The sequence below is a fragment of the Neltuma alba genome, unplaced genomic scaffold (assembly GCF_004799145.2).
Source record: "Neltuma alba isolate B1F8T4 unplaced genomic scaffold, ASM479914v2 tig00012407_pilon, whole genome shotgun sequence".
Taxonomy (NCBI): domain Eukaryota; kingdom Viridiplantae; phylum Streptophyta; class Magnoliopsida; order Fabales; family Fabaceae; genus Neltuma; species Neltuma alba.
In genome coordinates, this window is record NW_021636899.1 from 122,994 (window position 1) to 143,652 (window position 20,659).

Here is a 20,659-nt window from a genome sequence, read left to right on the forward strand (position 1 = left end):
TCCAACGTATGAAACTAAAATCACGCATCAGATAATTAATTAGCATACTTTACAATGATGTTCTGGTTGACCCATAGGAGACTTGGGAAAGTGACTGGGCAACTTCCTTTCGTTTCATTAGCCAAAACGTGCCTTCTGGTCCTTATAATTTAGTACCACGGAGGGGATACTACGGTAGATTTCGAATTATTAATCTTCCTTATATTATCACATCACCAACTTCAGGTGCCAAGTTTTTATTTATTTAGTTATTTGTTTTTACTCTTCATTCTGATTAATTCTAATGCTAGATTAGTCAAAGTTGGCGCATAGTTTATGCTAGGTATCCCCAGAAAGCAAAGTCATAGCCATATCCAGGTACTTTCGTTTCCCAGAGCTTTCCCATCTTTTTCCATGAAGTTTAATTAAAAAAGTATGGAGATTCCTATCGAGTGTGGTTGGCTTCATCTGCTTGTACGCTGGTCCTTGTCCAAGATCGTTTTCTACTTTTGTCCTTGACGCCCAATTTTGGTGATACAGAACGTACAATCATGGCCCAGCTCAATAAAACGCAGACTCTAGCTGATGATAATGGCGACGAACAAAGCCTAATCAAAATGCCAAGTTTGCCCTGCGAGGGCCATAAGGAATAATATGCGATTTAGAGAGTGTTTGGATAGAAACCAAACTATAGTTTCAAAAGTGCTTTTACGGATTACGAAGTAAATATGTGGAGGAGGTTACCTCGTTTTGCAGAAAAGTACTTCTGAAACCACGGTTTCAGAACACCCAAACAGGCCCTTAGCAGATCCAAGAAGAAACTGGGTGTCACAATGTTCATGAATTGCATTTGCATATATGGTTTCAAGCTTTTCAGGCCCCACCACGCTTGTAGCCACAACAAGCCCAATCTATCATTTATCTTTTTGAAACGAAATAATATTCCATCTACTCCTAAATATAAAAATTAGAAAACTAATATGTAGAAATTAATAGAATTAGTTAAAGTTAGTTATTTTTAACAAAAGTATATTGATTTCTCTAAAATATTCATTTTAATCATATGTATTGGATATTACTCCCTTGGCAAAATTGAAACCCCCTCAAAATTTGAGCAAAAAATTGTACATTTAAAAAACAATAGATTAAAGTTTTATATTTATGATCAAAATAAATCTCTCAACTAGTTTTTATATTAAAGAACAAGACAGTTGTGGGTGTTTGGATTAGCTTTTTAAAAGTGACTTTACGAAGTCTAATATGAGTATGTGAGAAGAGTTTTATCTTATTTGTGTGAAAGTTTTTTTTTTTTAATGCTTATGAGGGTTTCCAAACATCCTAGCAATATAAAAAGAATAATATATGTAAATTATTTTTTGTTTGCTTAAATTCACATAATGTGAAATGTTGACAAAGCAAGGAAAACAACAAAGAAAGAAAAAGAAATTCAGTGGTGGATGGTCGATGTCAAGGTTGGAGGATCTAACTTGTTCTCGGTATCCCACTTCTCTACGTGTCTCCTAGCTCTCTCCGCCTGCAACATTAATTCCATCATACAAATTAAAAGACCATTATAACAAATCTCACTTCATTCTATTTATTAGTGTTATCCATCTTCTTCTCAGATGCATATGACTTTGTTCTTACCTCTTTCTCCCAGTTGCAGCGAAGGATCATGATGCCTAACAATAGGGTTTGAGTCCCAGTGCCACCCCACAACATTCCACTCCATATCCCCTGCATTTCACACACTACTTTTAAATACCTTGCACATCAAATAAAGGTTTCAACTTTGATCACAAAGCAATAAGCATATTAGAATTTAGAGCTTATTTCTTGCATAGAGAGAGAGAGAGAGAGAGATGATGAAGATGATGATGACCCACCGGGACGCCAAGGTTGAAGTGGAAGCCAAGGAGATATCCAAGTGGAAGGCCGATCAAATAATAGCAGCCCAGGTTTATGTAAGCCACGTATGTTTGCCACCCCAATCCCACAGCAACACCTGGCAGACACAACCATACACACGTGTCATCAAACCATTCATTCTCAGAATCCACAGTTATCTTCATGTCTGCCTCCCGAAATCCCGAGAAACCTCCTAATTGATGTTGTTCAATGGTGTCATATTTTGTCTGCTTGCTCAATATGGAAGAAACAAGTCACCTGAGATAACTGGTTGAACGCTGTTGAGAAGCACGGTGAAAGCTAAGAGGAGCTTCAGATCTAAAACTGCTTGCAGAACAGATTCACTGGAAGAGAAGAAGCTGGCAATTTGGTAGTCGAATAACATTATCAGAACCCAGAATACCACTCCAATGGCTAAGGACGTCAGTACGGATACATTTGTTGCGAACTTGGCTCCTCTTCCATTCCCTGCTCCAAGTTCATTCGCCACCCGAACTCTACAAACAAATCAAATGAAACACCAACTATTTCATTACTGTATAGTATTCAACTTTATTATAGATTTTCATTCTGCAGATTGCACGGATATATGTTATGGATAAACAACGTTGGCGTAAGAGAATAAGTATGAACTGAGCTACTGTGAATTTTGAGATGCTCAGATCTAAGTAACTATCTGGAACATGAATTTATTGAAGATTCCATGTTAGATCTACTAGTTTTGGCCTTTTTCCCAGAAGCAAATAGTCAAATAGCGAAAGGTGAGGATAATAAGTGGGTATTTACTACTTAGTCACCCCACTTTCCATTCTGGGGAAAAAAGTACAAATCGATCTACATCTTCCAGAAAGAGGCTTCTAAGAAGGAAAAATGAACAATAATAACGAAAGACAAAAGATGTAACTGCGGGAGGAGTGCCTACCCAGCGGCTGCAAAGAAAGCGAGGGGAATCATCATCTCCCAGCCATTAATGGACATGCTGCAAAATGTAATGAGATTGTCATCGTGAGCTTGACAAATTGATAACAACACCCTTTCGAAAAAGTAAACTAAAATTAAAACATATCTATCTGACTCTTGGCTCTAGAAAAAGCTTTCCGTTTTGACTGGTATGCTTCCTAAAAAGTGAAAACATTAAGCAAGTTATGCTAAAATATAATTGTTCACGGACGGTTTCTGTACCAGATGGATAGAGCATCTAGAGTAAGCTCTGCGTTGTTCAAAGTTCCAGCTATGAGGATCAAAATTCTGTAGTACCATGTCTCCAAGCTGTTTAAGACACGGAAGCATATGGATCAAAACATATGAATAAACCACTCGTATTCACTATAAGCAAATTCGAATTGCTAAAAGGGAGAAATCAAGTACCAGAGCATGACCCCAGAAGAAGCAGAGAGCTTGAGAAATTCACAGAGGCCAGAAAAAGCTTGAATCGAGAAACCAGTCCACGTCAAAGGACACCCACCACAAACGATGTAACCCATTAATCCAAACACCAGATTCCACCACGCCAAACACAAAGTGATAGTGACACCGATCACTCCGAAGTTGAAGACATCGACGAACAACCAAGTTAGGAACACATGAAGTCCCAGAGCCACCAGAGAAACCCAAGCAGGGACCACGGTCTTGGTCTGACATTGAAAGAATCTCTGCAACGGGAAAACGAAGGCAAAACAAAAATGGAGGGGAATCATCCAATTAGCCACGACACCGGTAAGCTCGGACACCGACGTAGGCTCCCCCAAGAACTTCATGATCGGAGAGGCGAACAGAAACAGAGGTAACGAGAAAATGCAGCACAGCGTTAACACAACCCACGATCTTTGCATGTACACTCCCAACATGTGGTATTTCTTAGCCCCAAAAGCTTGCCCACAAAGTGTTTCCAATGCACTGGCCATTCCCAACTGAACCAATCAAAGAAAACTTGATTTTCAAATTTCAGATATGTTAAGAAAACAGGGGAAGCTGACAACAAAGGAGGGCAAGAAAAGAAGTTACCAACAAGCCGAAATCCAAGCCCATGATGACGTTGTAGCCGATGGAAATGGCAGCGAGCTCGAGATCGCCGATGTGGCCGGCGTAGGCCTGGGAGACGACGATCATGGAGTAGGAAGCCATACGGAAGACGATGGTGGGGCCCACAATCTTCCAGAGCTTCTTGGATTCGTGCAAGGTCTGAGATGTGAGTGATTCATCGTGAGGAGGATGATCTTCTTCCTCGTCCTCCACTGCTTGAACTATCTGGGTATCACCGGAAGCCGGAGGAGTGTGTTGCAGTAAAGGAAGTTTAGCTTCATCCTCAAATGTGTCTCCTCTGCTCCAGGTAGAAGACATCCTTGAGCTTTTTCTTTTTTTCCGATCACCGAAACACACCCACCCCCTTCTATTTATGGTATTGTCAAATGCATGATTATGATTTTTTTTTTTTTTGGTCCAAGCACGATTATGAATTAAATTGGTGTGGCTTAGATTTGAGAGGCTGATTCTAGACTAGACCCCCCTGCACTGCCACGTGCCAACCTAACATGCACCCATTGTGGCCTGGTGGCTAGTTTTTTTTTTTTTTTTTAATTAACCCAAAGAATGAAGGTTATGCTCCAAAATACTACTTCCGATGCTTAATATAAAATCATGTTTAATTTTTATTTTGATCTTAAATATAAGACCTCAATTCACTTTGTCTCTTACATTTATATATTTTTTTTCTAAGATAGTCATTCTAATAATTATAATTCTAGCCAATATAGTTAATTAGTAAGGATATTTTAGGAAAGATAATACCTATTTATTACAAATAACTAACTTAACTAGACAATATCTATTTATTACAAATAACTAACTTAAATTCTTTCTTTAATTTTTTTCAAATTAGTCAACTGAATCTTATAATTAGAAGCAGAGGTAGTATAGTATATGTGATCAGACGAGTGACGCTGGCACAACTCGTTAGATTATCACAGTTCTACTCAATTTAAAAAATTTATCATACTTTCGTACATGTTTGAATGGTAGAAGTTTAAAAAAAAAAAAAAAAGCTTCTTTCGAAGAAATAAATGTTTATGAGATTGGTGAAGATGTGTAATTTTTTTTTTTTTTGGACTCAAAGTGAAGATGTGTAATTTAAAGATTAATTAATGAGCGCACACGGAATGAATTGTAAGTTTAGTACAAGATAATTCATAAAATCGACGAAGTTGTTTTAAGGATATAACATGTTAAAATTGTTTCAAAATTCCACGTACCATAAAAATGGTACAACACACCTAGCCAGCTACGTTTTACTTTTAAATCACTCAAAGCTTCCCCCTTCTATATATTTTTAAATATAAGTAACTTTTAATTTTTACAGAGAAAGCTCGACGATACTCCCCCTTTCCACAATATAAGTTAATTCTAAAAGAATGACTTAATCTAAAGTATAAATTACTTGAAGAGTAATTAATACTACCTCCGGTCCTTAATATAAAATTCTATTTAACTTTTATTTTAGTCATAAATATAAGACTCCAATCCACTTTGTCTCTCATATTTATATATTTTCTTCTCAAAGTAGCTCTTCTAACAATAATAGTTCTAGTCAATACACTTGATTAGTAAGGATATTTTAAAAAAGACAACACCTATTTAGGACAAATAACTAACTCAATTTACTTCTTTAATTTCTTCAAATTAGTCAACTAATTCTTATAATTAGGACCGGAGGTAGTACTCATTTGTCAATTTTGTTTGTACAATTAATGCTTAAATACAAGTCATTGTGTCTTTTTCTCCCCTTCATAACGTAGAAAAGTTTTTTAATCTAGAACAAATTTAATCGGATAACTGCTATTTCTGATACTAATGAATTAGTTAAAGTAACCTCTATAAATGTGAACCAAAAGGAGTATCAAGAATTTAAGTGCAGATATTAGCTCTTAGATTTTAGTCCCTCATCACTTGTAATCTAGGTTAACTCCTATCCTATCACTTGAGTATGTAATGAAACCTTATGTATTTAAGTCTTTAGTTAAATATGAACTTGATTTTCATAGTCTCATAAGTTGAGAATGTTCTAAAAATCACTTACTAAAGGGTTGCTTTTTAACTAACTTTATAGTGTTCTAATGTTAACCTTGTTATTGGACTGCTTTTAGTTTTTCTTTGAACTTGGTTTTTTCTTCGGAACACTCAATATTCCTCTAACCTTCTGATGATGAAGTGTTCTGTGTCAAACTTTGATTGATTGATTCGACTGAAAAGCTCCATACTCGTTCCCTACTCTTGAATAGTCCAAATAGTCTTTCGATTATTTTTTAGCATTAAAGTGTTCACAATATTATGAAATGCGAGTTGTCATCACTCAAATACTGAATTGTCAAATTTCTTACTCATTAATTTGAAACGTTATCACCCATACCTATATGTTTGAATGGCCGAAATGAAATACTATTACCTCCGTTAAAAAATGTGTACGAAATTTATGAAGTTAGGTGTGCAGAGTTTAGATTTATTCAATGAATTCAGTAATTATTACTCATCCTATCCTAAATATAAAATCCTTATATACATTATATAAAGGTCTTATATTTAGAACCGAATAAATACTGCTATTGGGTGTCTTTGTGTAACTTTGTGTCTGAGGGGGCAATAATCTTCAAGGAAACACAAAATATTAATACATCTTTAAGTAAAAATTTGAACACCGGTTTAGTACGTTGTGAGAAACTAGTTTCTTTTACTAAATCTAATTCTTGTTGATTTGGCCTGTGATCATCTTAGCTATAACATGGGAAAAATTAGTTAATTAATTCATGTTTATTTAGGGACATTGATGAAATATTAAATTTTGGTTGAATCCAATGGGAGAAAGTTGAGAGGACGTGGGGGAGTTTGATCTCCCGAATGAGATTCAAGGTCGATCTGGACTTTGTCTGGGCATCACATGTGAACACGTGGGAATTGAGCATCCTTTGAGCGTTTATTTCCTAATTTGGAATGTTATCACTCTCAAGATGAGCCACCATGCTAGTACGAACTCTTTTTATATATGTGTGTGTTTCTCTTAGTTTCATACTATATGAAGATGGTTTCTTGTACTGTGGTGAAGTGCATAATAAAATGGTAGAATATATTTTAATTTCAAGTGTCTAAAAAAACTTTAAGCCCCCCCCCCCAACTCATTGGTATAAGTTTAGCTGGGAGTTTAGATAATCTTAAATATATACTAGAATAAAATATTAATTTAACTACTGGATTTTGTGCTTGTCACTTGAGGGTTAGAAGTGATAATAAACTTGTCATATTTTTCATCTATTTTATTTCTAAGAAACATCATAATTACGATGCATGTTCCTTTATGACCAATGCGGAAATTATAAGGGAGAATTATAGTGAGGTCTCCAAAAAAAAATAATTATAAAATAACTCCTAAAAGTTGTCATTTCTAACTCTAGAATTTGTCATTACTGGCTACTTAGGTTGTTATAAAGACTTTTTTAATAATTATTTTTCTTCTTTAAGACCTCATTATAATTCTCCCAAATTACTATGTCCTATCATTGCTATTTCTACTGCACCTCACATCGGAGCGAATCAGTTAATTTAAGTAGATTAAGGGTATTAATTAAATTAATTAATGTGATATGTTCTTTCCAAAACATTATAAGTATCTTTTTTAATTTCTTTCTTTTCTCTTCTACTTAATTATTGTTGAGCGAATATCAATAGGGTTAATATGAAAAAAATTGATAAACATGTAAAGCAATTCTTACATATAGAATCAACATTAACTTCCCAATTAGGTTATACATTAAAAATCAGAGGGGTAGTAAAAATGCAATTTTAACAATGCCAGATATGGTATTCTGCACTAGTGAAAATACCTTGATTCATTTTGTTTCTTATACTTGTCATTCTTTAAAAAATATTTACCAAACTTATGCAATGCGCCATGACCTGATCTTTGATAAATTGTTTATTAATTTTTGCTGCTTAAGTCAATATTATAAGTAATAGCCAAAACTATACGATCCCAAATTACCGGCGGTATAAGACAATTCCAGCATGTCATGTTTGCAATCAATAATGCAAATTCAGGAAGCTTTTGTGATTTTTTTTTTTTTTTGATAAAAAACGAACGAAATGTTTAGTCTAAAGCCAAGCATTTTTAATGAATTGTATATTAACAAAGGTTAATATCATTGTAGTTCTCATAGTTTAGTTAAGTTTTAGTTTTAATCCTTGCAATTTCAAATATTTGATCTTGATCAATATAATTTTATAAAGATTTGATTTAACGAACAATTCCTATACTTTTAATAAGTGTTGGTCTTGGTCCTTATACTTAAAGTTAAACCAGGTACTCATGAAATTATAGAGATTAAAACCAACAATTTGAGACTATATGAACCAAAACTAAAGTTTGATCAAATTTTAAGCATCAACAATAATATTAACTCTATTAACGACTAAAAACAGTATAACAGCAATAATCTCACGATTAAAAATTCAAGCACGCGGCCCTTCTTTTTTCTCGTTGTTTAGGCTACAAATCTCTTTCTACTTTAAGTTAACAGCAAATTAAATTTTTATAAACAGCTCAACAAAGTCAGGTCAATCCACAAACAAATGGAACAATCAACCAATTACCGCAAACATTAATCAATAATTGAGGGAGTGTTTGGATAGAAACCAAACCATGGTTTCAGAAGTGTTTTTACGGATTACGAAGTAAATATGTGGAGGAGGTTACTTCGTTTTGCGAAAAAGTGCTTCTGAAACCACGGTTTTGGAGCACCCAAACAGGCTCTCAAGCTAGAATGCCACTATTAATTAATTCCCCAGTTATCGCAAAACTCTAGATAAACAGTTAATGAAGTGCTCAAAATCAATCAGATTTTCTCTTTGAAAACAATTATTCCTCCGTCCTAAATATAAGACTTATTTTGTAATGTAAATTACACTACAAAATAGATCTTATATTTAGAACCGGAGGAGTATTACTTTACTATGACTTACCACTAAAGAAAAACGTAAAGATTTTTTTTTTTTTTTTTTTTTTTGCTAGAGCTATTTCATAAAATTGTCCACAAACTTAATGCCTTGATGGTACGCCTTTTTCTGGTATGAGACTTGATTTTGCCAAACAATATCTGAACATAGCATTAACATCATAAATATGATAATCAACATGGACGTTTAACCAACAATAAATTTTTGGACTACCATACTGCTAAAAGTCAGAAACAATATTAATGAAGCCCATGCCCAGCTGATCAACTGGGTTCCAGTATCGCCTCAGTTGGGGAGTTTAATATGTAACGTTTTGTCTTTTTGTTACTAATAAATTTTGTCTTGATATGAAAAATTTGTTTCTTTTTGCTCTCAATTAAATGTGGCTATTGAAAATCACATTTTTATTAAATAAGATTAGTACTTTTGGTCTCTTGTGAGGAGTAATTAAAAAATTTAATTATATTTTAAATTTTGCATAAAGATTTATAATTACGCATACAAAAATTTAAAAATTTGAGATTTTATAATCAGAAGCAGAGAGAGCAATCATAATAGGAATGATTTACCGAAAGAGAATTTCTTACAAGTTAAAACTATAATCACCAACTAAAAAAATTAAAAAGGCTTAAAAAAGTAAGTTGACCTTTTTTTTTTTTATAGTACCAAAACAGGGGATTTGGGAGCAGAGTCACATGGAGGGATACTCCCAAAATAGAAAAAAAAAAAACATGGGAAAACAAATCTGAATGGGAAAGCTAGAAAGAGGCTCAAAGCCTTTCTCCGAACAATTTTTGACTAAAGCAACGTACGCGAATGTGCCATAGAGACATTAATTTTAAAATTGTTGACCAGCTACTCCATTATTTTACTTAGTATTATTACGAATTTAGAACTTGTGAATGTATGGACAAGCTTTCAGACGAAGCCATGACTATATATATATATATATATATATATATATGTACACTCATCCAGTTCTTAATATAGAATCTAATTTTTGAGTTATTTTTTGTACTAAATATAAGACATATTTCTTATATTTATCAATTTTCTCTAAATTACCGTTATGGATACTCCTTCAATTATAATCAAGTAGAAGAAAGAGATGGGGTATTAAGAAAGATGATTATGGTGTTTTAAGAAAAATGTGTCATTTTTCTTATAATTAACTAACTTACTTAACTTTCTCAATCTAATCAAATTAATTAAATGGGTCTTATATTAAGAACCAGAGAAGTATATACACTACCTCCAATCCTTAATATAAGACCTTGTTTGACTTTTAGTTTAATTCTAATTATAAGACCTCAATCTACTTTCTCTCTCATATTTATACTTTTTTTTTAGGTAGTCCTTCTAATAATAGTAGTTCTAACCAACACACTTGATTAATAAAGATATTTTAAAAAAAAACAACACCTATTTATTATAAATAACTAACTTAACTTATTTTCTTAATTTTTTCAAATTAGTCAACTAGTTCTTATAATGAGAATTGGAAGTAGTATATATTTTGGGAACACTATATTTCATTTTTCATTAGAAAATATCGCTCACATCCTTCACACACGCACAGAAGAGAGCAAAACACTTCTTCCTAGTATAGAAGCAACAAAACAAACACTCCTTTTTTCAATATCTATATCTACATTTTTGTTGGCAAAAAATAGTCCACATTTTTAACAATAGAGCGGTGAAAGCGAACTAATTGAAAACCTGCCGCAAGCTCTGGATTTAGCGAGATGGTTCGTCTAACACTTCTTTTCAATGCCACTCGGGTCTCGATTAGGTAAATATGGTAGTTGATTAGATTTATTTACAAATTTCGAAATTTTTGGAGCTCAAATTATTATTCTTCTTAACTTCGTAAAATAGGGAACTTGATCGGTTTTACTTTCATATTTGAAGATAAGAGCTGGACAAAATTATCTTCATTGAACTTTTGATTGAAGTCAAATTACAATGGCATTTTCGTACTCATGAGACACAAGGATGGGCAAAATGGTCTTCCAGCGTGCCTACTGAGCGAGAAAACAGGCGTCTGCTAAAAGAAGCCATCTTCCCCAACTAGTTCTTTAATCCCCCACATCTTTCTTCTTGGTTCTGAAAACCTCCATTTCCATGGTATTCACACTACTTTCCATGGTTAATCCAAGCATTCTGCACCTATCTTCAATGCTGGAGTTTTTGGCTTTTGTTTGAGGTTTTTTCTTCTTCTTTTTTTTTGTCTTTTCTTTTTCTTCTTTCTGGGGGGGGGGGGGTAGAAATGAGATCATGTATTAATCAACTATCAGAAAATACATCGGTTCACTAAATTCAGTGAACAAAAAGAAATGACTTGATGGAGAATGATCAAAAGCATAAAGACTACTTCCAAGTTCCAGAGAATACATAGGTTCACTAAATAATGCATCTGTTTTGTAATCATAGGTTTGATCACATAAATATTGACCCACTTTTGACTTTTCTAATCAAGACACCAAGCGATTACTTTTGAATTCGATTGGATCAACTTAATTAAATTGGTGGAATCAAAAGGCTAATAAAATCAAGTAGACCACGTGGAATGAATTCAGTCTCCACGCACTAGCACAAGAAAAATCTAAAAGACCCATTCTAGTCCAACCCAAAGTCCAAAAACATCCAACTCAGCTATAATTCTTTCATTTTCCCAGTCAAAGCTATTAACTGATTGGCAATGCAACATTGGGCCGTTTTGCTTGTACGGCAAAAGGAACAAAAGCAAGGTGCCATAGATTACACTGAGGAACGACGAAATGATCTTGACCACAATGTGCCGGGAACACCCCACCGGGAAGAGGAAGATTAACGGCCAATTCAGATTATATTTCCCAATCTAGCATACCACATACAAACTTGTGTGCTACGGGGAAGAAAAAATTCTTTTCAGGGAAGAACCATCAACATATTAGCTTCCACAATTTAGAGCAATTATCCCTATACAGATATATGGTAATGCAACTACAGTAGCATAGCTCATCCTACCAGAAGGACTAGCCATCTTCTGAACCCAGTACTTGTGCCTTGAGCTCTTCTATTTTCATGGCCAGTTCATCCCTATTTTTCTGCGAGTTAATACATATAATTAATCCTATTTATCTAAATCGCCTAAAAAATATCAGCAGAAAAACCAAAATATGTACCTTGAAGAGAAGATAGCGGTAAGTGAACCATAGAGTATATGCAAGGCCCACTACTTCCAGCAATTTGGGAATCTGATGTCCCAATGATGAAAACCAAAAACAAGAGTTACATATAAAAAAATGTTTATTGCTTGAAAGCATAACATGATACTAAACCAATACAAACCAGTGGGATAGAATCAATAGCACCAACAACAGCTGATGTTAGCCACAACGCAATTACAGCACCTCCTCCATACAAGAGAATAGAACCCGTGTCATCTATGTCAAACTGAAATGAAAGGAAGGAATCAAGCTTGGGCGAGTAGCATAGTCTGTATTCAGATTCATAATAACAGAAAAACAGCTGGTTTCATGGCAAGGGCATGAATATAAGGCAATAAAAAGAATTCACAAACAAAGGTCCAAACTGCATTTAATCTAACTGATCAGTGCCTTCAAAGAAGTAACTTCAAACCCATATATGATTTTGTAAAACCTAGTCACATTGCATGCTCACTTCCTCATAGCTATAGCTAATTAGATAGAAGAAACAGGACGCCAGGATAGGTTACACAAAAAGGATAAAGGCATAAAAGGATCGATAAGAAATTAAAGAGGAGGGCAAGAAGTTACATGAGAAAAATGTAGATCAGCAAAGAATGCAACCAGTTCAGAAACACACAGTTTGAATTTTAAAATCAAGGTTAATATCTCATTAATCAGCAGGAATACCATTAAATGTAAAGCGCAGATAAACACTAGAGAATCACTGTAATATTTTAACGATGCAGCCGGTGCCAATAATAAAGCATATTTTAACAACACAGCCACTACGAATAATAAAGCATATAATTGTAAATGATAATAGACAGGACAAAAGAAGTGAACACACGTAGAGTTGCTCAGGTAACCGCTCAGGTTTGACATAATTGTCAAAATCTCATGAGACATTCCATGAATATCATCAATAACCCTTACGATCATCACAGCAACTAAATTTGGAAATAGGTCTATATAACTACATAAATAGATTCACCTGCAGGACAGGCAATTTACTGTTCAATGCAAAGGAACATATCAGAAGAAAAACAGACATTTAAAAAATTTTACTAAACAAAGTTGAATTCTTTTTCAACAGTAGAAGCACTGATGCTGGAAGAATGGTTATAAAAGAGATGAGATTTCAAAATTCCTGCTTACAATTACAGGTTTTAATTAGTCACAACTGTAAGCCATTCAAAAAAAAAAAATTTGGGGGTTGGGGGAGTTAGGCTGATCCACATGAAGTTGCTCAGGTAACCGCTCAGGTTCGACATTTCTGCCGAAGTCTCATAAGACATACTATGAATGCCATCAATCTTGAATAGGGTCATCACAGCAACTCAATTTGGTGTTTTGACCGCAGTTCAAAATGAGTAAATAAATACAACCATTGGACCAAACACTCAATGCCCAATACAAGAGGCACAAATTGAAACAAAAAAATAATAGGATTATAGGGGAAAATGTACAGAGCAATGTGAAATTGTTTTCTGGGTAAAGGATGAAATATTATTAGGAAAAAGAAGATTTAAAAATTGAGGATGCAGTCAGACTTTAGTTACAAGTTTGAAAACATTAAACACTGGTATCAGATAAAACGGGGAAGGATGAAGCCATGTGAGGTTGCTTGGATAACAACTCAGGTTCGTATCATCGAACATTCTGCGAATGTCATCAACAATCTGTAGAGTCCTCACAGCAGCTCAATTTGAACATGGGTCCATTAAGTCAAGAAATGCATATTTAGGATCAACAATTTAATGCTCAGGGTATAATTCATATTTTCAACAACAAACAAAAGGGCTATTTTGAAATTAAATAGACAAAAACCTACAGAACAAATATTTTTTAAAATAAAACAAGAATTATTGTCAGAGAGGAAAGATTACACAAGAGGTGCAAATACCAAATATAGAAAAGCTGCACTTAACCCTTGAAATTAGGAACACTCCCTTCAAGACACCAAGGCGTAAAAACCAAAAACCAATTCAAAGTATCTTGTCCCACCTGGGTTCTAAGGGATGGGAAGAAATTTGCAAGATAAAATAAAGTAAGTCCAATAATACAATACCAAAATATAAACACCAGCGGGATTGTCTCATATGGAATTAAATGGTTTCTATGAAACACAGATTCATACAACTTTCATCGGGGATTACACAACAGGAAAGTCAAATTCAATAGAAAAGCACCAAAATTGTAGTCACTAGTGAGTATAGAGAGAAACAGCCAAGCATCTAGTAAAAATATCTTCAACTGAATAGTTACGTAATAAATCACTTAATGCAGATAGGAAACCAGAATTGTAGTCCCTAGTGGGCATAGACATGACACGGACTACTAAAATCAAATAAGAGTACAGAAAATGTAGCTCCAGCAACCTTTATATTTTCAAGTTTTTCAGCAAAATCAAACGGCTGCACTAGCTCATCCACGGGTGATTCTTCTTTTGTTTCTTCGGATGCCACGTTTCCACTGAATGCATTATTTTCGGTTGTTTTAACATCCTCCACAATTATTGCACGGTCTGGTTTCTCATCAACAAATTGACTTGGCCCACCAGATGTTTCATCGGATACTTTTGCCCTTGGTGACACATAAATCAAGGAAGTTGAACCTGAACGATAGGAAAAAGTGCAAGTCATGTACTTTATAGTAATGTTCATAATTGCTCTGCACTTAGTAAATGACGGTACAGAAAAATAGCGGCAACCTTATGTTTGCAACCGTCAGTGTCATAAGACAGAGTTCGACTACTCTAGAAGTAGGAAATGCTAAGATTTTTCTAAGGTGACGTTCATTTTAGCAAGACAAACATTTTGAGGATTACTGATCTTTCTTATATTCCATGGAACTCCCTCCCCCCGGGGAGGGGATGTCGCAGGTATTCAAGTAATTTAAGACAGCAGACCACACCATAGATGAGTCTTCTCAGAACAGAATTTGAAAAAACTACGACCCCACTAATAAGTTGAGATGGAGACTGATGAGTTAAGCAATAGGAAGAGTGTTGGGATCAACTTTGTAAGAACATAAAGAGAACCCGGCGGGAAATAAAAGGGCGAAACCATATCCTTTTATGAACGAACTACCATGCAAGAATTTTTGAAAACCAAGAGTGGCGTATCAGAATAAATAAACAGAAGTTCCTAACATAACCGGCAAACCCAATCAGCTCAAGCCCAAATAAAAGAGGGAAAATTACAGAAAAAAGTACAAGCAACCTACTTTATGATTTCGATTGAGACCGAATGTAAGGGATGGAGAACGTACGAGATAGCATGTTGCCAGAGGTGCTAATCACTGGGGTTTTTCTGAGAAAAAGGAAGGGTTTAGCGAGGGAAGGGGAATCAGGAGGAATCCCGACGCAGAAGGCATTATTATTGGGAAGTTTGAAGGAGGCCTGAACTGTACAAAGCTCCATTTCCAGAAGCTTGCAGTGGCTGTCACTGAGCGAGGAGAAATGGGGAAGAACCGAAGACGCGAAAGAAAATGAGGTTTCTCACCTCTTATATACACGTGGCCTCTAGGGTTTCCAGATTTTTTCTCTTTCTGGAGTTTACATTTTTTTGTATTTTGATGCAACGGTGGAAACCCCAAAAAAAAAAAACAACAACAACAACAAAGTTTTCTCTCTTTTTTTCCCCGAGCAGGTACGTGTCAGTTTTCTTTTACGAATACTTTTTTTTTTTGTCCAAAATTTTCTTTTACGAATACACACAAGAATACGAAGAGTTTATCACTATCATATCAATCAATTTAATCGAAATAATATTTTCTAATCAAATTAGAGTCGGTATATTTTTCAACATAGCACATACTATATTACTGTTGTTGTTATGAGTGTTTTAATTTATTTTTGAAATTTAAAATACACTTATGCTAATTTGATTAAATTTTTCCTGAGTTAATTTGATTTAAAATATTTAACATACTTTTAATAAATTATGAAAAATATATTTTAGATTTTTAGAAGTTAAACACATCCGTATGAGTTGGCTACACTGTCATTAAGGGGTGTTGGGATTTGCATTAAAAATATTTTCAAAAATATTTTTTCGTAAATCGAAACAAATTCTTTTATATATTTATTTTGTATATTGTAAAATTATTTTTTTTTCTGAGCAGGTACGTGTCAGTTTTCTTTTACGAATACATTTTTTTTGTCCAAAATTCTCTTTTACGAATACACACACAGGAATATGAAGAGTTTATCACTATCATATCAATCACTTTAATCGAAATAATATTTTCTAATCAAATTAAGTCGGTATATTTTTCAACATAGCACATACTATATTACTGTTGTTGTTATGAGTGTTTTAATTTATTTTTGAAATTTAAAATACACTTATGCTAATTTGATTAAATTTTTCCTAAGTTAATTTGATTTAAAATATTTAACATACTTCTAATAAATTATGAAAAATATATTTTAGATTTTTAGAAGTTAAACATATCCGTATGAGTTGGCTACACTGTCATTGTCATTAAGGGGGTGTTGGGATTTGCTTTAAAAGTGGTTTTCAAAAACATTTTTTCATAAATCGAGACAAACTCCTCTATATATTTATTTCGTATATTGTAAAATTACTTTTGAAACTATAGTTTGATTTCTATCCAAACACTCCCAAATTTTTTTTAAAAATATTTTTATGCAGTACGAATAGAAACATATTTTCGTCCAACAACTTACTCCAAAATTATCATAAACTTATAATATAATGATCATTCTGAAACCACAAATAGATATTTAGGACATAGGGAGTGTTTGGATAAAAACCAAACCATGGTTTCAGAAGTGCTTTTACAGATTACGAAGTAAATATGTGGAGGAGGTTACCTCGTTTTGCGGAAAAGTGCTTCTGAAACTATGGTTTTGGAGCACCCAAACAGAGCCATAGCAGTGATGCTTCGAAAAAGTTAACCAATATAATTATATTAATGAGTTATGCTGAGAACAATTGAAAGAATGATAAAACTAGGACCAAGCAATTGGTTTTTCGATTTGATTAGCTTTATTAACCAAAATAACTGAATAACTAAAATATATATATTTTAAACACAGAACTGCTATGTTGAATGGTGAAGTAGGAAACTATGATTACTGATGCAACATGAGAAGCAGAGGAGGGCAGCTGGCAGGGGCATGAGGCTGGGAAGATAAAAGGAATATCAATCTCCATCCGCTTTCCAATATCAGTTGGACATAATTCGGATACTAAGTTATAACCCAATTTGTTTTTCAAAGACACTAAATCAAATACCAAAAACTAAAATAACTTAAAACAAACAAAAAAAAGAATTGAGTTCGGTTTTTGATTTCAGTTCAGTCTTACTCACCCTTAAATAAAATAGTGTAGGAACTAGGGACTTAAGACAAACTACGTAACTTAGTTGTTAAATAATTTTTCCCTCATTTCATTGCAGATTTGAGGCAATAAGTTCTAAACCTGATTGCCATTACCATTTACCATTGGCATTATGTTAAGTGTAGCGCTCATTTTTCTGCATATTGTGCCTCTTCGGGATAGCAGTGGAAATCTCCCATAAACACTTTTTACATAAGCCGAAACAAAATTTCTTTTATATACTTAGATCGTATTCTGTAAATCATTGTTAAAAAGCTAATTGCAAGTTGTTTCAAAAGAGCCCATTAAATCCAGATTAAAAATGGGCCATACTGCTTATTGTTGTTAAAGTTAACCTATTGGATGGCTATAAATTTTAAACTCCCTTCAGGTTTGGGCCTATCCAATATCTTCAACTCTAGCATCCCCTTGCACAACCCAAAACCGTAAACCTGCGATTAAATGAGGGCTTTTTTATTTTTTTAAGTTGACAATAAGAGGGCTTTCTTGTAAATAATAAAACATACAATCAAAAAGGCCTACCTCAAACTTATTGACTCAAATGAAGGGCCTATCCAACGATACAATGCTTTGTGCTTTATCGATCTCATCTCAATTTTCAAACTACTTAACCTTTCTTGAGACTTGGGATTAAATAAAGTTAAATCTGATGCAAAAAATCTTGTGGACATGCTGGGAAAGAAATTTAGTAACAAAGGAGTAAGTTTGATTTTTTCAGATTCAGAAATTGATGAGACATTCATGAGAGCTGAAGATTCAAGCTATCTCAAAAGAACAAAACCATATAGCTGATCCTTTTACGAAAAAAGAGCTTTCAAGATCTTTCATTCAGGATTCATATCCGTTACACTTACAGACCTTAGTGTCAAAAGAATCTTTGGGATCTGACTCCCCAATGTTTTAGTTTCTATTTTTCAGGCTAGAACTCTCTTGTACCCCCCCCCCCAAAAAAAAATGAAGCAGCAAGCACATCTCAGGTCTCATTTCATTTTTGTGAGATCATCCCTTGAACTTCCTTCAGGGCTTCTTGTTCATGATCATCCAACTCAATTTAACATCAATAAAGTGTGTGAGTATGTGTGTGTGTGTGTGTTTACACTCTCAAGTTCACTTCTCAACGCTAGTTTTCTAATCCTTCCTTCCACATTATCTTATAAGTACTCACTCACGCAATGACACGTGGACGCAATGCTCATAATTATCATGACGATTAACATTAAGACTATCCTGAAGAGGACCACATATTGGAGTCATGAGGACAAACAACCCAGTCACTCTCGGACAAAATTGATTATCGATGGAATTCTGGCGTGCCCCTCCTCCATACAATAATCATGAATTCTTAAAGAACGTGGTGTTCCTGTCTGTGGGACATTGTCAAATATTGCTAACACCAAAGCAGAACAAGTCTCGTCATCATTTTCATTTTCGTCACTAACAAATCCAAGCAACGCAAACATCAAGAAGAGTACTAAATATTCTCCAAATTGACCATTTATGCAATATATGTTGGGCAAAAGTAAGGCTTCTCTTGATCCGTCAAAGGACGCGTATGTGATTCTCTCTCTGCAAACCCATCACTGATACTATGAATAAGAAAAGGGCTTTTCTCTTTTCTTTTTCATCATTCCTTTCCCTTATTCAAAGCTGTGGAGCTTTGACCATGGAGTTCAGAGTCATTCTGGAGCGACATAGAAGGGGGAATAATCTGCATAAAAGAAACCAATGTCGTGAAAGACAGACAACTCAAGTGTGGAAGAATATGTTATCCGATGATGTAGTAACAACAAATTACAACGGTAAACTTCTTTGGTTATATTTATAATTGTCACGGTCAGTCTAATCGTGGTTCTCTTCAACTTTTATATATAAAAAGCACTAATGATATGTCTTTTATAACCACTTTTGGTTCTTGTACTGCAAACTAAAGATTAGAAAGTTTAACTTCATATTTGACACGTTGCACCACCGTACCAAGACGCAAAGAAGTCACAGTGATGAGATTCTGGTTTATATCAGTGGTAATGGAGTCAGTTTCAGAGAAGCCGTGGCCTAGCTTAGCTTAGCCTATGGTCTCCTTTCCTTTCATTTAATTTGAATGTTTTTGTGGGGAACTCAAGGAAGAACTTTGGAGGGAATGGATCAAAATAAAAGAGAAAGCAAAAGGTAAAAAAAAGGGCAATTCAGGACCACCAAGCTGGAGCTAGCCATAGAAGTCGAAGGCTGGTCATTGCTACAAAGTGTGTGTGTGTGTGTGTAATGTGTAACAACCATATAAAGGGTTCAAATAACAAAATTGAGAAAACACGTGACTGTGGGATACGTTGAGAATAGGGAATTTTTGGGAGACAGCCCAATAGAGGAAGTGGATGGAAAGGTAGAGTGGTAGAGTATCTTAGGAGGCATGAGGGAAAAGGAGAGGAGGGGATAGAATCTCTAGGCGATGAAAAGTGTTAGAGATCTGTGTTGCTCTTGTTTAAAAAACAAAAAAGATGCATTAGCATTTAATTACCATGCATCTTTTGATTTCCTCTTCAAATTGCTAGTTATATTAATAAGGTTTTGGAATCCTTTTTGGAATTCATATTTGTTCATTTGTCGAAAAGCATATACAAGCCAGCCTAACATTGTGGAGAGACCTCTCCTTATTGTGTTTGATGATTTTGGCTTCTTTAATTTTAGGATAGATTATTATCCATAAATATAATATCTACATGTGAACTTTCTCTCTTTCTCTATAAGGCCATATTTTAATCTTGAATTTATAATAAAAGCAGAACATTTTAGTTTGGTCTGCAAGTATAATGTTAGGTAGCATGTGATATATGCAGTTGAAATTACTCACACATATTATGATGAATGAAATCTCCTTCTTTGTGATCAATCCATGGGCTAAAATAAAATTAATTGCTCATCACCCACATGGCCACACCCTTCCCACATTTCTAAATAATAATTACTATTATTTCCTAATATTACATCTAAATTAATGATAATTTATTAAATAAACGAAAAAATCACTTTTGACCTACTAGCTATTGGATTTTTAAACATATCATAGTATGCATGAATGTTCAAGTTATTTTAGAGTATAGGTTGAATAGTTTGGATTTGACTGAATCTAAATTAATTGACGGGATCAACAAATATCAAATAAATGTGGCCAAAAGAATAGAATTCTTTTGAAATATAGGAGGGTGACAGTTAAGTTTC

General features: G+C 34.2%; 2 protein-coding genes and 2 non-coding genes across 4 annotated transcripts; all 4 read right to left on the bottom strand.

Moving 5' to 3' along the window:
• Positions 1-1,326: 1,326 nt before the first annotated feature.
• Positions 1,327-4,251, bottom strand: LOC114726848 (protein DETOXIFICATION 27-like). The gene is made up of 8 exons (XM_028913563.1): positions 3,892-4,251; positions 3,256-3,797; positions 3,070-3,156; positions 2,810-2,866; positions 2,146-2,384; positions 1,866-1,984; positions 1,627-1,716; positions 1,327-1,513 (listed from the first exon to the last, which is right to left on the bottom strand). Exons 1-8 carry the CDS (start codon positions 4,225-4,227, stop codon positions 1,427-1,429), a joined length of 1,557 nt encoding a protein of 518 aa, XP_028769396.1. The 5' UTR covers positions 4,228-4,251; the 3' UTR covers positions 1,327-1,426.
• Positions 4,252-11,235: 6,984 nt separating this feature from the next.
• On the bottom strand, positions 11,236-15,559 carry LOC114726851 (protein CURVATURE THYLAKOID 1D, chloroplastic-like). The gene is made up of 5 exons (XM_028913567.1): positions 15,348-15,559; positions 14,456-14,691; positions 12,217-12,321; positions 12,051-12,122; positions 11,236-11,972 (listed from the first exon to the last, which is right to left on the bottom strand). The coding sequence occupies exons 1-5, from the start codon at positions 15,496-15,498 to the stop codon at positions 11,901-11,903; spliced, it is 636 nt and encodes a 211-aa protein (XP_028769400.1). The 5' UTR covers positions 15,499-15,559; the 3' UTR covers positions 11,236-11,900.
• Positions 12,931-13,024, bottom strand: LOC114726866 (small nucleolar RNA snoR128). The gene has a single exon (XR_003738535.1). It is a non-coding gene; the product is annotated as a small nucleolar RNA snoR128 (small nucleolar RNA).
• Positions 13,320-13,413, bottom strand: LOC114726867 (small nucleolar RNA snoR128). Its single transcript, XR_003738536.1, has one exon. It is a non-coding gene; the product is annotated as a small nucleolar RNA snoR128 (small nucleolar RNA).
• Positions 15,560-20,659: the final 5,100 nt, after the last annotated feature.

Coding starts and splice junctions, on each gene's coding strand:
- LOC114726848 (XM_028913563.1), bottom strand. CDS start 4,227: ATGTCTTCTACCTGGAGCAGAGGAGACACATTTGAGGATGAAGCTAAA. Junction 3,798..3,891: donor GCTTGGATTTCGGCTTGTTG/GTAACTTCTTTT, acceptor TGATTGGTTCAG/TTGGGAATGGCCAGTGCATT. Junction 2,385..2,809: donor GCTTTCTTTGCAGCCGCTGG/GTAGGCACTCCT, acceptor ATTTGTTTGTAG/AGTTCGGGTGGCGAATGAAC.
- LOC114726851 (XM_028913567.1), bottom strand. CDS start 15,498: ATGGAGCTTTGTACAGTTCAGGCCTCCTTCAAACTTCCCAATAATAAT. Junction 14,692..15,347: donor CTCTGGCAACATGCTATCTC/GTACGTTCTCCA, acceptor CCTATCGTTCAG/GTTCAACTTCCTTGATTTAT. Junction 11,973..12,050: donor ACCGCTATCTTCTCTTCAAG/GTACATATTTTG, acceptor ATTAACTCGCAG/AAAAATAGGGATGAACTGGC.